The sequence below is a fragment of the Panthera tigris genome, chromosome B2 (genome assembly GCF_018350195.1).
Source record: "Panthera tigris isolate Pti1 chromosome B2, P.tigris_Pti1_mat1.1, whole genome shotgun sequence".
NCBI lineage: Eukaryota > Metazoa > Chordata > Mammalia > Carnivora > Felidae > Panthera > Panthera tigris.
Genome location: NC_056664.1, coordinates 17724208 through 17737501, shown reverse-complemented (window position 1 = coordinate 17737501; position 13294 = coordinate 17724208). Strand labels below are relative to the sequence as shown.

Here is a 13294-nt window from a genome sequence, read left to right as displayed (position 1 = left end):
CTTTTATCTCTCCATAGAAAGGATTCCCTCCCCTCCATGGCTCTGCCATTTTCTTTTGCCCAATTCACATCACATACCTCGCTCCTGCCAAGCTATCTCCCTCGAACTGTGGAGATCCTTCTGCCACTCCACAGATCTATTTCCTGGGTGTCCCAAGTAATCTGACCTCAATACAGCTGTGTTTGAGGGACAAGGATAGCCCAGGGTCCCCCTAATTCTCCACCATCTTAACTCCTCTTTGTCTCTACCCTGATTCTCTCTTGCTGCTTTAAGTTTTTTCTTTATAGCTACTTTTGGTCACTTTAATTAATATGCATCTTATTGTGAATTTTAGGTGATTGAATTTTTGGGAGGGATCTTGGGTTGAACTTAGGATGGAATCTCTGTACCTCCTGGATCTGGATATCTGTTTCCTTTCCTTGATTAGGGAAGTTTTCAGACATGATCTCTTCAAATTTCTGCCCCCTTTTCTCTCTTCTGGGATTGCTATAATATGAATGTTACTATGTTTGATGGAGTCAGAGTTCCCTAAGTCTATTCTCATTTTGCATAGTTGTTTTTCATTCAGCTTAGACTTTCTATTCTGTCTTTCAGGTCATTAATTCATTTTCTGCTGCATCTAGACTGTTATTTATTCCATCAAGTATATTTTTCAAATTTCATTTATTGAGTTGTTCATCTCTGGTTCTTTTTAGTCTCTGTGTTAAGGGTCTTACTGATGTTCTCCACTCTCAAGTCCTGTGAGTATCTTTATGATCATTACATTAAATTCTCTATCAGGCTTATTACTTCTGTCTGTTTTGCTTTGGTCTCTTGGTTTTGGTCCTATTCTTTCACTTGGGAGATGTTTCTCTCATTTCGTCTGACTCTGTGTCTATTTCTATGTGTTAGAAAAGTCAGCTACTTCTCTTGTTCTTAGGAGGTTCTGTTCTGTAGTGCCCTGTACTACAGTGTCCCTTGTTCCCCAGGGACTGGGACTTCATGGAGTGTCTCTTATTTGTTTTGCATATGCTCTGCTATTGAATCTTGGCCTCTTTTACCTTCAGTCCAGATCTCTGCAGATCTCTGCTGCCCTAATGTGGGCCAGCAAGGTGTTTGGTGGTCTGCTTGCAAAATGATACCCACCCATGCTGCTACTGGAACTGAATTCCCACAAAATGTGGGAGTCAGGAGATGTGGTATTGGCGGTGTTTGTGCTGGTCTTCTGGGGAAAGGGGTCTGTTGTGATGGGGCTGAGACCAGAGTGACTCGGAAGGGCTGATGCACTGGGGTTGGGGGTATGGGATATTGTGGTTTGGTGCAAGCAAGTTAAATAAGGAGTGCCAGGGCCACTTAGGTGACCATTGTTTATGCTGGGGCATGAGGGAGGGAAATAGCATCTGCCAGCTCCCTTGTTGTTGGAAGGGTACCCTCCTGATCCCTCCAGGCTGCTCCCTGAAATGAGCAAATCACCCTCCCACCTGCCCCCAGCATTATTCATATTCCTAGTTCTAGCTGTATATACACAGGCTTTTCCTCCTGTTGTCTCTTTAATGCTGTCTCTCTAATGTCACCTGGGCTCCCCCAGATCCAAGCTTGCCAATTTTTAAAATTCCAGGCTTTAAGTCTGGCTGATTTTACAAACTTATAAATTCAGCTTCTTACTTTCAAAGGCAAATGTTACAGAGATCTGTCCTCCCTATTTGTGGGCTGCCCAGTGCCGAAGTCTGTTTTCTGCCCTTCTCTGCAACATTGGTCCTATTCCTGCTGCAGATGGCCACTGTCCATTTTACTCCCAGAACTTGTCTTTGCCTTTCCTACCTTTGATGTGGCCTCTTCCCTACCTTTAGTTGTGTAGTTTGTTCTGTCAGTCTTGGAGTTGTTTAGGGGGTTTATTCTGACATGGTTCTTGTCCCCTTGTATCCACGGGACAAGATGAACTTAAGGTCTTCCTACTCTACTATCTTCCTAGCCAACTCCCCAAACTGATGGTTACCAGAGAGGAGATGGGGGAAATAGGTGTACTCTTTAATCCCCATCCCCTATTGAAAAGTACGTTTATTCTATATGCTAACTAACTTGAATATAAATTTAAAAATAAATAAAACAAAAAATACATTTATAATGATGAAAAAATAAATGATACTAGATATAGAAAACCCTGTAGTTTCCACCAAAAACTACTAGAGCTGATAAATGTAAAGTCAATATACAGAGATCTGTTGCATTCTTTTACAGTAATAATGAAGCAGGAGAAAGTGAAATTAAGAAAACAACCCTATTGACAACTACACCAAAAACACTAAAATAGGCAGGAATAAACTTAACCAAAGAGGTGAAAAACCTGTACTCTGAGAACTATAAAACACTTGTAAAAAATTTCAAGTCGATGCCAAGAAATGGAAAGACATTCCATGCACATGGGTTAGAAGGACAAATATTGTTAAAAACGTCTATACTACCCAAAGCAATCTATACACTTAATGCAATCCCAATTAAAATGCCCATGGCATTTTTAATGGAGCTAAAACAATTCTATAATTTGTATGAAACCATAAAAGATAGTGAATATCCAAAGCAATCTTAAAACATAACAAAACTGGAGGTATCACGATTTCAGACTTCAGGTTATATTACAAAACAGCAGTGATAAAAACAGTATGGTGCTGGCATAAAAATTGACTCAGATCAATGGAATAGAACAAAACCCAGAAATAAACCCACAATATGTGGTCATTCAATCTTTGACAAAAGAGAAATGGATATACAGTGGGAAGAAGACAGTCTCTTCAACAAATAGTGTTGGGAAAACTGGACAGCCACTTGCATAAGCATGAAACTGGACCACTTTCTTTCACCATACACAAAAATAAGTTAAAAATAAATTCAAGACCTAAATGTGAGACCTGAAACCAAAAACATCTAGAAGAGAACACAGACAGCAATATGACATTAGCCATAGGAAAATTTCTGTTTGTTGCCTCTAGAGGCAAGAGAACTATGGAGTAAAAATAAACCATTGGGACTACTGCAAGATAAAGTTAGTGTGTGGTGAAATGTTCAACGAAACCAAATGATAACCTACAGAATGGGAGAAGATATTTGCAAATAACGTATCCAATAAAAGGCTAGTATCCAAAATATATAAAGAACTGATAAACTTCAACACCCAAGAAACAATCCCATTTAAAAATGGGCAGGTGCCATGAACAGACATTCCTCCAAAGAAGACCTCTGGATGGCCAACAGACACATGAAAATATGCTCAACATCATTCATCAGAAAAATGCAAATCAAAACCAAAATGAGATATTACCTCATACCTGTCATAATGGCTGAAATCAAAAACACAAACAGCAGGTGTTGTTGAGGATGTGGAGAAAAAGGGAACCTCTTGCATTGTTGGTGGGAATGCTAATTGGTACAGCTGTTGTGGAAAACGGTATAAAGTTTCCTCAAAAAAATTGAAACTGAAATACTATATGGTCCAGTAATCCCATTACTGGTTATTTACCTGAAGAAAACAAAAACACTAATTTGAAAAGATATATGCACCCGTATGATTATTGTACCACTATTTACAATAGCCAGGATATGGAAACCAAGTGTTCATCAACAGATGAATGGATGAATGTTACAAATAAAACTATCCTATGATCGAGCAATCACCCACCTGGTATTTTCCAAAAACACAAAAACACTAATTCAAAGTTATATATGCACCCGTATGTTTATGGAAGTTATTTACAATAGCCAAACGATGGAAGCAGTCCAGGTGTCCTCGTGTGAACTAATAAGTTTTAACATAAAATTAAAAAAATTTTTGAATATGCAGAACAAAGAAATGGTTGAGATAATCTTTAGTGTATAGTTCAGTAGCATTAAGTACATGTACCTTGTACAACCATCCCCACTAGTCAATCCATCGAACTCTTTATCTTGCAAAAACAAACTCTTTACCCATTTTTTGTATAGTTGACATGCAGTATTAATTTCGGTTGTACATCCTAGTGATTCAACAATTATATATGTTTACGTATAAATTGGATACGTTATATAAATCACATAGTATTTCTCTTTCTCTGACTTCTTTCACTTAGCAGAATACCCTCGAGTTCCATCCATCACAAATGGGAAGATGTAATCGTTTTATGGCTGAGTAATATTCCATTGCATAGTGTACCATATCTTTATTTTTTTGATCTGTCAGCGGACACTAAGGTTGCTTCCATATCTTCGCTATTGAAAATAGTGCTGCAGTAAACACAGGGCACATGTGTCTTTCAAATTATGTCTTTGTTTTATTCAGGTAAATACCTGGAAGTCGAATTGCTGGGTTGTACGGTATTTCTATTTTTAATTTTGAGGAAATGGCATACTGTTTTCCATAATGGCTGCACCAATTTACATTCCTACCTTTTCTCTACATCCTCACCAACACTTGTTATTTCTTGTTTGATACTAGCATTTCCAACAGGTGTGAGGTGATATCTCGCTGTGGTTTTGATTTGCATTTCCCTGATTAGTGGCATCTTTGCATGTGTCTGTTGGTCATCTTTATGTCATCTTTGGGAAGAGGTCTATTCAGGTCCTCCACGCATTTTAGAATTACTTGTCTTTTTGGTGTTGACTTATATCACTGCTTCATATATTTTGGTTATTAACTCTTTACCCGATAAATCAGTTACATAAATCTTCTTTCATTAAGTAGGTTGTCTGTTCCTTTTGTCGATGGTTTCCCTTGCTGTGCAAAAGCTTTTTATTTTGGTGTAGTCCCAATGGTTTGTTTTTGGCTTTTGTCACCCTTGCCTGAGAAGACCAAGAAAAATATTGTTACAGCTGATGTCCATGAGTTTACTGCCTATTTCCTTCTAGGAGTTTTATGGTTGCAGTTCTTCTGTTTAGGCCTTTGTTCCACTTGAGTTTATTTTTTTGTATGGCGTAAGAAAGTGGTCCAGTTTCATTCTTTTGCATGTACCTGTCCATTTTTCTCGACACCACGTATTGAAGAGATTGTCTTTTCCCCATAGTATGTTCTTTACTCCTTTGCTGTAGATTACTTGACCATGTAACTGTGGGTTTATTTCTGGACTGTCTGTTCTATTGATCTGTGTGTCTGTATCTGGGCCAGTACCATACTGTTTTGATTTCTAAAGCTTTGTAATATAATTTGAAATTTGGGACTGGGATACTGCCATTTTCCTTCTTTTTTTCTCAAGGTTGCTTTGGATATTGGGGGTCTTTTGTGGTTCCATACAAATTATTCCAGTTAAAAATACTCTGGTATTTTGATGGAGGTTGTATTGAATCTGTAGATTGCTTTGGATAGCATGGACATTTTAACAGTATTATTCCAATTCATGAGCACAGTATATCTTTCCATTTATTTATATCATTTTCATTAGCTTTCATTAACATTCTACAGTTCTCAGAGTATAGGTCTTGCACTACTTTGGTTAAATTTATTTTTTAGGTGGTTTTTTTTGGTGTAATTTTATATGGGTTGTTTTATTAACTTCCCTGGTAGTTCATTATTAGTGTATAAAAATGCAACAGATTTCTGTACACTTTGTATCTGCAACTTTACTGAATTCATTTATTCTAATAGTTTTTTGGTGGAGTCTTTATGGTTTCTATATGCAGTTATTATGCCATCTGCAAATAGTGATAGGTTTTTTTTTTAATGTTTTATTTATTTTTGAGAGAGACAGAGAATGTGAGTGGGTTGGGGCAGAGAGAGAGAGAGGGAGGCACAGATTCTGAAGCAGGCTCCAGGCTCTGAGCTGTCAGCACAGAGTCTGACACGGGGCTTGAACTCACGAGCTGTGAAATCATGACCTGAGCTGAAGTCGGATGCTCAACCAACTGAGCCACCCAGGTGCCCCAAATAGTGACAGTTTTCCTTCTTCCTCATGAATTTGTGTTTATTTCTTGTCTGCTGCAGCTAGGCCTTCCAGTACTATGTTGAGTAAAAGTGATGATAGTAGGCATCCTTATTGTCGCTGATCTTAGAGTAAAAGCTTTCGGCCTTTCACCATGGAGTAGGATATTAGCTGTGGGTTTGTCATATGTGGTTTTATTACATTGAGGTATGTTCTCTTTAAACTTACGTTGAGAGTTTTTATTACAAATGGATGTAGAATTTTGTCAAACGTTTTTTTCTGCATCTTTTGAGATCATCATATTACTTTTATCCTTCATTTGTTAATGTGTGTATCACGGTGATTGATTTGTGGCTATTGTACTATCCTTGCATCCCTGAAATAAATACCACTTGATTGTGGTGAACGATCCTTTTCATGTGTTACTGAATTCAGTTTGCTGATATTTTTTTTGAGGATTTTTGAATCTATGTTCATCAGGAATATTGGTCTGTTTTTTTTTTTTCTTTTTGTAATATAACTCTGTACCATTAAACTATAGCTCCCAATTTCCCCCTCCCCCATCCCCTAGTCTGAATTTGACTAGCATAGGTATACCATATAAATTTGTCCTTTTGTGTCTGGCTTATTTCACTTAGCATAATGTTTTCAAGATCCATTCATGTTGTAACTTTTGTTAGAATTTCCTTTCTTTTGAAGATTGAATATACATACATACCACATTTTGCTTATCCATTTATCCTTCAGTGGACACTTGGGTGGCTTCCACCTTTTAGCTATTGTGAATAATGCTGCTATGAACATGGGTGTTTGAATACCTGTTTGAATTCCTACCTTCAATTCTTTTGCATGTATCCAGAAGTGGAATTTATGTAAAACAGTCTAGTTTTAATTTTTTGAGATTCTCCGGAACAACTGCATCATTTTATATTCCTACTAACAGTGCACAAGGGTGTAAATTTCTCCACCTCCTTGCCAACACCGTTGTTTTTGATAATAGTCGTGCTAATGCACGTAAGACAGTATCTTTCTGGGGGTTTGAATTGCTTTTATAATTACTGATGTTGAGACTCTTTTCATGTGCTTATTGGCCACTTGCATATGTTACTTGGAGAAATGGCCAAGTAATTAAATTTGCTTATTTATTGTTGAGTTGTAGGAGTTCTTTGCATATTTTAGATGTTAACTGTATCAAATATGTGATCTGAAAATATTCCACTCTATGGGCTGTTTTTTCACTTCGTTGATTATATATCTTGGTGCACAGAAGGTTTTAATTTGATAAAGTCCAATGTATTTTTTTCTTTTGTTGGCTATCTTATTGGTGTCATACTTAAGAAATCGTTGCTGGCAAGGTCCAACGTCATTTAAGTTTTTCTCTGTTAGGAGGTTTATTGTTTCAATGATTATGTTTCAGTCTTGGATCTATTTTGAGTTTCTTTTTGTATTTGTAGAAGGTCCAGCTTCATTCTTTTGAATGTGAATTTCTAGGCTTCTCAACACCATTGTTGAAGACATTATTCTTTCCCCCGTTGAATAGTTTTGGTATCTTTGTCAAAAAATCATTTGGCCATATGTGCGAAAGTTTTTTTTCTGTGCACTCCCTTCTATTATTGGTCTGTATGTCTGTCTGCGTGGCAGCACCGCAGTGTTGTGACTGTCATTTTGTAGTAAGTTTTGAAATCAGGGAGTGTGACGTATTCAGTTTTGTTCTTGTTTTCCAAGACTTTTGCATTTCTGAGTTCTTTGGGATATCATATGACAATTAGGATGGGTTCCCTTCTTTCTGAAAAAATTAGGATTTCTATAAGGATCGTATTGAATTTGTAGAATGCTTTGCATAGTGTTGACATCTTAATGATATTGTATTCTAATCCATGAACATGGGATATCTTTCCATTTTTCACCTCCTTGAGTCTATGCCTAAATAATTTGTTTTTGATGCTGTTGTAAATGGAATTATTTTCTTAATTTCCTTTGCAGATTGTTCTTTATTGGTGTATAGAAACACAACTGACATCTCTGTGTTCATTTTGTATCCTGCAACTTTGTGGAAATTATTTTTTTTTATGTTGATTATTATTTTTGAAAGACAGAGACAGACATAGCACAAGTGGGGGAGGGGCAAAGAGCGAGGGAGACACAGGATCTGAACCAGGCTCCAGGCTCGAAGCTGTGAGCACAGAGCCAGACATGGCACTCAAACTCACAAATCATGAAATCCTGACCTGAGCCGAAGTCAGATGCTTAACCGACTGAGCCACCCAAGGAGTGAGCCCCCGGTGGAAATTAATTATTAAAGGACTAATAAGTAAATGTAACAAAATTGAAGCATACAAGATTGATATACAAAATCAAGTTTCTTTCTGTATGCTAGCAACAATCAAATTTTTTAGCATCACCATTTACAATAGTATTAAAAATGACATAGATAAGGATTAATTTGGCAAAAGATTTGCAAGACTTTTACACTGAAGAGTACAAGGTATTGCTAAGAGCTATTAAGGAAGATCTGAATAAATGGAGAGAGATAACTCTCTCTCCTCATGGGATGGCAGCCTGAATGTTGATAAGATGCCAATTTTTCTCAAATTGATCTCTAATAGGTTTCATACAAACCCAGTTCAAATCCCAGCAGAGATTTGTGTTTTTGTTTTTAGAAATTGGCAAGGTATTTTTAGATTTCAGATGGGAATTTAAAGAACCTGTAACTCCCAGAACAAATTTCAAAAAGAAATACAAAGTGACTAATATATTATGTATTTCAAGACTTTGTATAAAGCTAACAGTAATCAAGAGAGTATGTTGTTGCCATAAAGGTAGATAGATAAGTGGAACAGAGCGGGAAGTCTTCCTATGCCTATATGGACAACTGCCATGTGACAAAAATGCAAAGACAATTCAGTGGAGAAATCACTTTTTCCAACAAATGGTGCTAGAACCATTGACTCTCTGTATATGCAACAAGATCGATGGTATTTGGTCTTTACATTCCACCACACACACACACACACACACACACACACACACACACACAAATAACAAAATCAATCATAAATCCAAATGTAAAAACCTAACTGAAAGAAAGCATAAGAAAACATCTTTGTGACCTTCCATTAGGCAAAGATTTTTTAGATATAACACCAAAGTGCAGGCCATAAAAAAACAAATTGATAAATTGAACTTAATCAAAATTTAAAACTTTCAAAAAAAAATTTAGGAGAATGAAGGGAGCGGATACACACTTGCAGAAAAAATTGGTAAAACCTGTACTTATTAAAGGACTTGTACCCAAAATATGTTAAGTACTCTCAAAATTCAATAACAAAACTACAACCCGGTAAAAATATAGGCAAAAGATTTGAACAGCCACTTCAGTAAGGAAGATCTACAGATAGGTAAGTACTTGTTCAATGTCATTAGCTATTAGGGAAATCTAGATGAAAATTATGAGATACTAGCACACATGTAGTACAGTGATTAAAATGAGAAATACAGACTATACCAAGTGTTGGTGAGGATGAAGAACAACTGGGACTTTATACACTGCTGGTAGTTTTTTAAAATGTTAAATATGTACGTGTCTCACAGTCTCTCTTCTCCACTCCTAGCCGTCTACCCAAGAGAAGGAACAGCATATGTCCACACAAATGAGTGTTTAGAGCAGCTTTATTTGTAATTATCCTGAACTGGAAACAACCCAAATGCCCATCAACAGATGGGTGCATAAACAGATTTTAGTATATCCATATGACGGACTACTACTCAGAAATAGAAATAAAAAGTTGATACACACAACTGAATAATCTCCAAATAATCATGCCAAATGAAAGAAGCCAGACAAAAAAGACTACACGTTGTATGATTCCATTCATATAAGATACTAGAAAATGCAAACTAATTTATAGAGGCAGAAAGTGGATCAATGGTTACCCAGAAATATGGTGCGTTAGCTTTTTCGTTTGTCTTTGATTTTGGTTTTCATAATGACAAAAACACTTAGCGTGAGTTCTACCATCTTGACACATTTTTAAGTGCAGAGCACAGTATTGTTAACTGTAGGCACAGTGTGAAACAATGGATCTCTAAAACTTATCCTGCGTCTTACACAACGTTATACCTATTGAAAAGTAACTCCATATTTCTCTCTCCAGCTCCTTTCAATAACCTCTCTATTGTTTCTATCGTTTGACTATTTTAGATATCGGATATCTAAAATATCAGATATGTAGGTATCACTTTAGATATTCTAGAAGTAGAAGCATGCTCTATTTGTCCTTTTGCGGCTGGTTTGTTTTATCAAAATGCCTTCCAAGTTTATCCATGTTGTTACATATTTCAGGATTTTCCTTTAATGCTGAATAGTATTCGTGTGTGTCTGTCTGTAAGTAACGTATATAACACCACATTTTATCCATATTGTCTCCATAACTTGACTATTGTAAGTAATACGTAAATGAATATTGGATTGCTGGTATCTCGTCAAGCTCTTGATTTTAATTCTTTTGGGTGTATACCCAGAAATACAATTGCTGGATCATACGTTAGTTCTACTTTTAATTTTTTGAGGAATTTCTATATTGTTTTCCATGGTGGCTATACCATTTTACACTCCTACAAACAATTTGTGAGTGTTCCAATTTCTCCGCATTTTCACCAACACTTGTTATATTTTGGGTGTGGTTGTTTTTTTTAAATCATAGCATATATCCAATAAGGAGTTAATTACCAAAATACCTAAGGAACTCCTACAACTCAATAGCCATAAAATCAGCCCAATTTAAAAAGCGGGCAAAGGACTTGAATAGACACTTCTCCGAAGACCATAAATGGCCAGCAGGTATATGAGAAATTGCTCAATATTCACTAATTATTGGGAAGAGCTTTCTTGTTAAGCTTCCTTGTTGATTCTAAGGAAGAGCCAGGCAGGAAATGCCATTCTGCAGCATTGCCACACCTCCCTGCTTCCCTGCTGGTTTTAACTTGGCCTTCCCAGTTCTCTGTATGCCCGGCAGAGAAGAGTCCAACAAAGATTCCTTTGCTTTAAAGAACCAGTTGTTGTCTGGTAGAGAATCTATAGAAATGGGTTATAAGATAAGAAGTCCGTCTGCAGGATTGGGGGTGGGGGGTACCTCCCACGCACTGGGCTCACAATCAGACAAAGGGCACAGAAAGGGGGGAAAAATGTCTGGGCTGGGCAGTGAAGGGAGGGAGAAGGCAGTGTTGATACAGTTCTGTTCATCTGACCTATTTTGTTTTAGGGCAGATTCTGCTTCCGACAGGGAGAGAAAGCCAGAAACAAGGATGTCGGTAATGGAGTAACTTTACTTGTCTTAAGGCAGTTACTTTCAAAATTTCAGTTATTTGCAAGTCTTCTTCAAAATGTGTCCCCGCCCTGGTCATTTATTATCTCTAATTAAATTGATCTGAGACTTATTATAAAAAAATTATTTCACTTTTAAAACGAAAGTCAGTTCTTGCTTTGTTAAAAAAGATTAAGTAGAAGAAAAGTGTTAAGGACCCTCTAGCACCTGTGATTTATCCTGAATCGAATCAGAAGTGTTAATGAACTGAAAAGAAATTATTTACTGTGAGTCCATAACGTGTTTTTTTTTCATTCCTATTTGCACCAACTTACACCCTTTCTGTGTGCCTCTCACTTTAGGAAGCACACTGCTCCAAGTCCATAGTCAGTGCATTTTAAAAACTCTATAATGAACATTAAATGAAATTTTTTTAATTGAGATCATGGGCTTTCATCAAGTTAAGTCTCCATCTGGCTTGCTTTTAGCAATGGTCCTCACTCTCTGCTGCTCAGTCTTTGAACTGGAAACACGCTAGGAAAGCTGATGAGACTATTGGAGCCTGGGTCCCTTCCCCCAAAGATTCTGACTTAACTGATCTAGGGTGATGTTTAGGCCCTGGAAATTTTTAAAGCTCTCCCACCCCCACGATTGTAACATGCAGCCAAATTTAAGAGCTACTGCTCTAGATTTTTGTTTTGTGAATAACAATACCTTTTTACATAAACTAAAGAAACTGGCCAAGCCTTGCCGCATGGTTTTTTTAATTCTGTGCACGAAATGAAGGAATGCTTGCTCTTGTTTTTTAAAAATTTTTTATTGTTTATTTATTTTTGAGACAGAGTATGAGCAGGGGAGGGGCAGAGAAGGAGACACAGAATCTGAAGCAGGCTCCAGGCTCTGAGCTGTCAGCACAGAGCCCGGCCCCAGGGCTTGAACTCACGGACCATGAGATCATGACCTGAACTGGTTCGATGCTTAACCAACTGAGCCACCCAGGCGCCCCAGGCTAGTCTTACTTTCAAAAATACTTTGAGGTTTAAATAGAAATTACTCCCTTGTTTGACTTTAGTTACTCTAAATGACATGCTTGTCATTGCAAAAAGTATTTTTATAAATTCTTCTGTCACTTGCAATAATATTTTGAAGTTAAAAGTGTTGGGATGATATTCAGGTATGTCAGCTTCTGAACAGTCACCTATGGTCTCTTCAGTTACAACTATTTTTGATGAGAGAGGACTCCCATCCCTCACAACAGCAGTTTGGTTGAGAACTGACTGATGAAACCTGTTCTTTTTCTCCCCTCTCCTTACTTCTCTGCCTTTATACTACAGGAGAGCGCAGTCTTCTAGAAGGAGTTACCGGTCTTTTGTCTGACCCTGTAGCGATATGTTTAATTGTACGTAAAGGACACTAACACCCTGTGAATAGTGCTCATTTCTCATCTGTGCTTGTGAAAGTTTAATTACAGGAAACACCTCTTCTCAGAGAGTGATCAGGATTCAAGTACTGGGACCAGTGAACGATCTTGGACCAGTAACCAAAAAAGGAAATCCCTAAGACCGTATTCCGGGAGGAAAAAGACGAGAATTAGAAGTAGCGTGAGAAGTGAGTTTGGTCCGTGTCTTCTTTCAAGTCGTTTTTCAAATAAATCAGGCATTTTTCAGTTATGTGACGGAAGGAGGGAGGGTACCAAAGATAAACTGATTACGTGCCCTCCCTTCCCTGCTACCATTACGTTGGAAAGGCCAACGTGTACGTCCACGAAACCATACGAGAGAATGTAGAATTGACCGATAATTAAATATGAGCTGCAGATAAATGGAGTAGGAGTTCAGATAAGGATCATCTAACATGAGCTAGAAGAAGGAGCTAGGAGAAGCTTCAAGGAAGAGGCAGGTGGGATTTGAGCTAATCCTTGGGAAAGACCAGCACTCAGGTGTGCAGAAGAGGAAATGTTTTAAATGAGGTAAAATTACGAGGACAAATTGACGTGAGGACAGCATCAGAGGTAGGGTCTGGAGCACAAAATTCATGTCGGGGGGTGAGGTCTCAGGAACAAGGTGGATATTAGAAAGGGATCTTAAGAGCTACACATGTGAGCGAGCTTCAGGATGTGGGAATCACTTC

General features: G+C 37.5%; 1 protein-coding gene across 1 annotated transcript in view; it reads left to right on the top strand.

The window, feature by feature from the left end:
- Positions 1–13294, top strand: part of SYCP2L (synaptonemal complex protein 2 like) — a 112195-nt gene that overhangs the window by 63624 nt on the left and 35277 nt on the right. Inside the window, exons 20-21 of the mRNA XM_042985260.1 lie at positions 11123–11171; positions 12625–12772. Of these exons, the coding sequence (XP_042841194.1) occupies positions 11123–11171; positions 12625–12772 (197 nt within the window). The remainder of the gene's footprint in view (positions 1–11122; positions 11172–12624; positions 12773–13294) is intronic.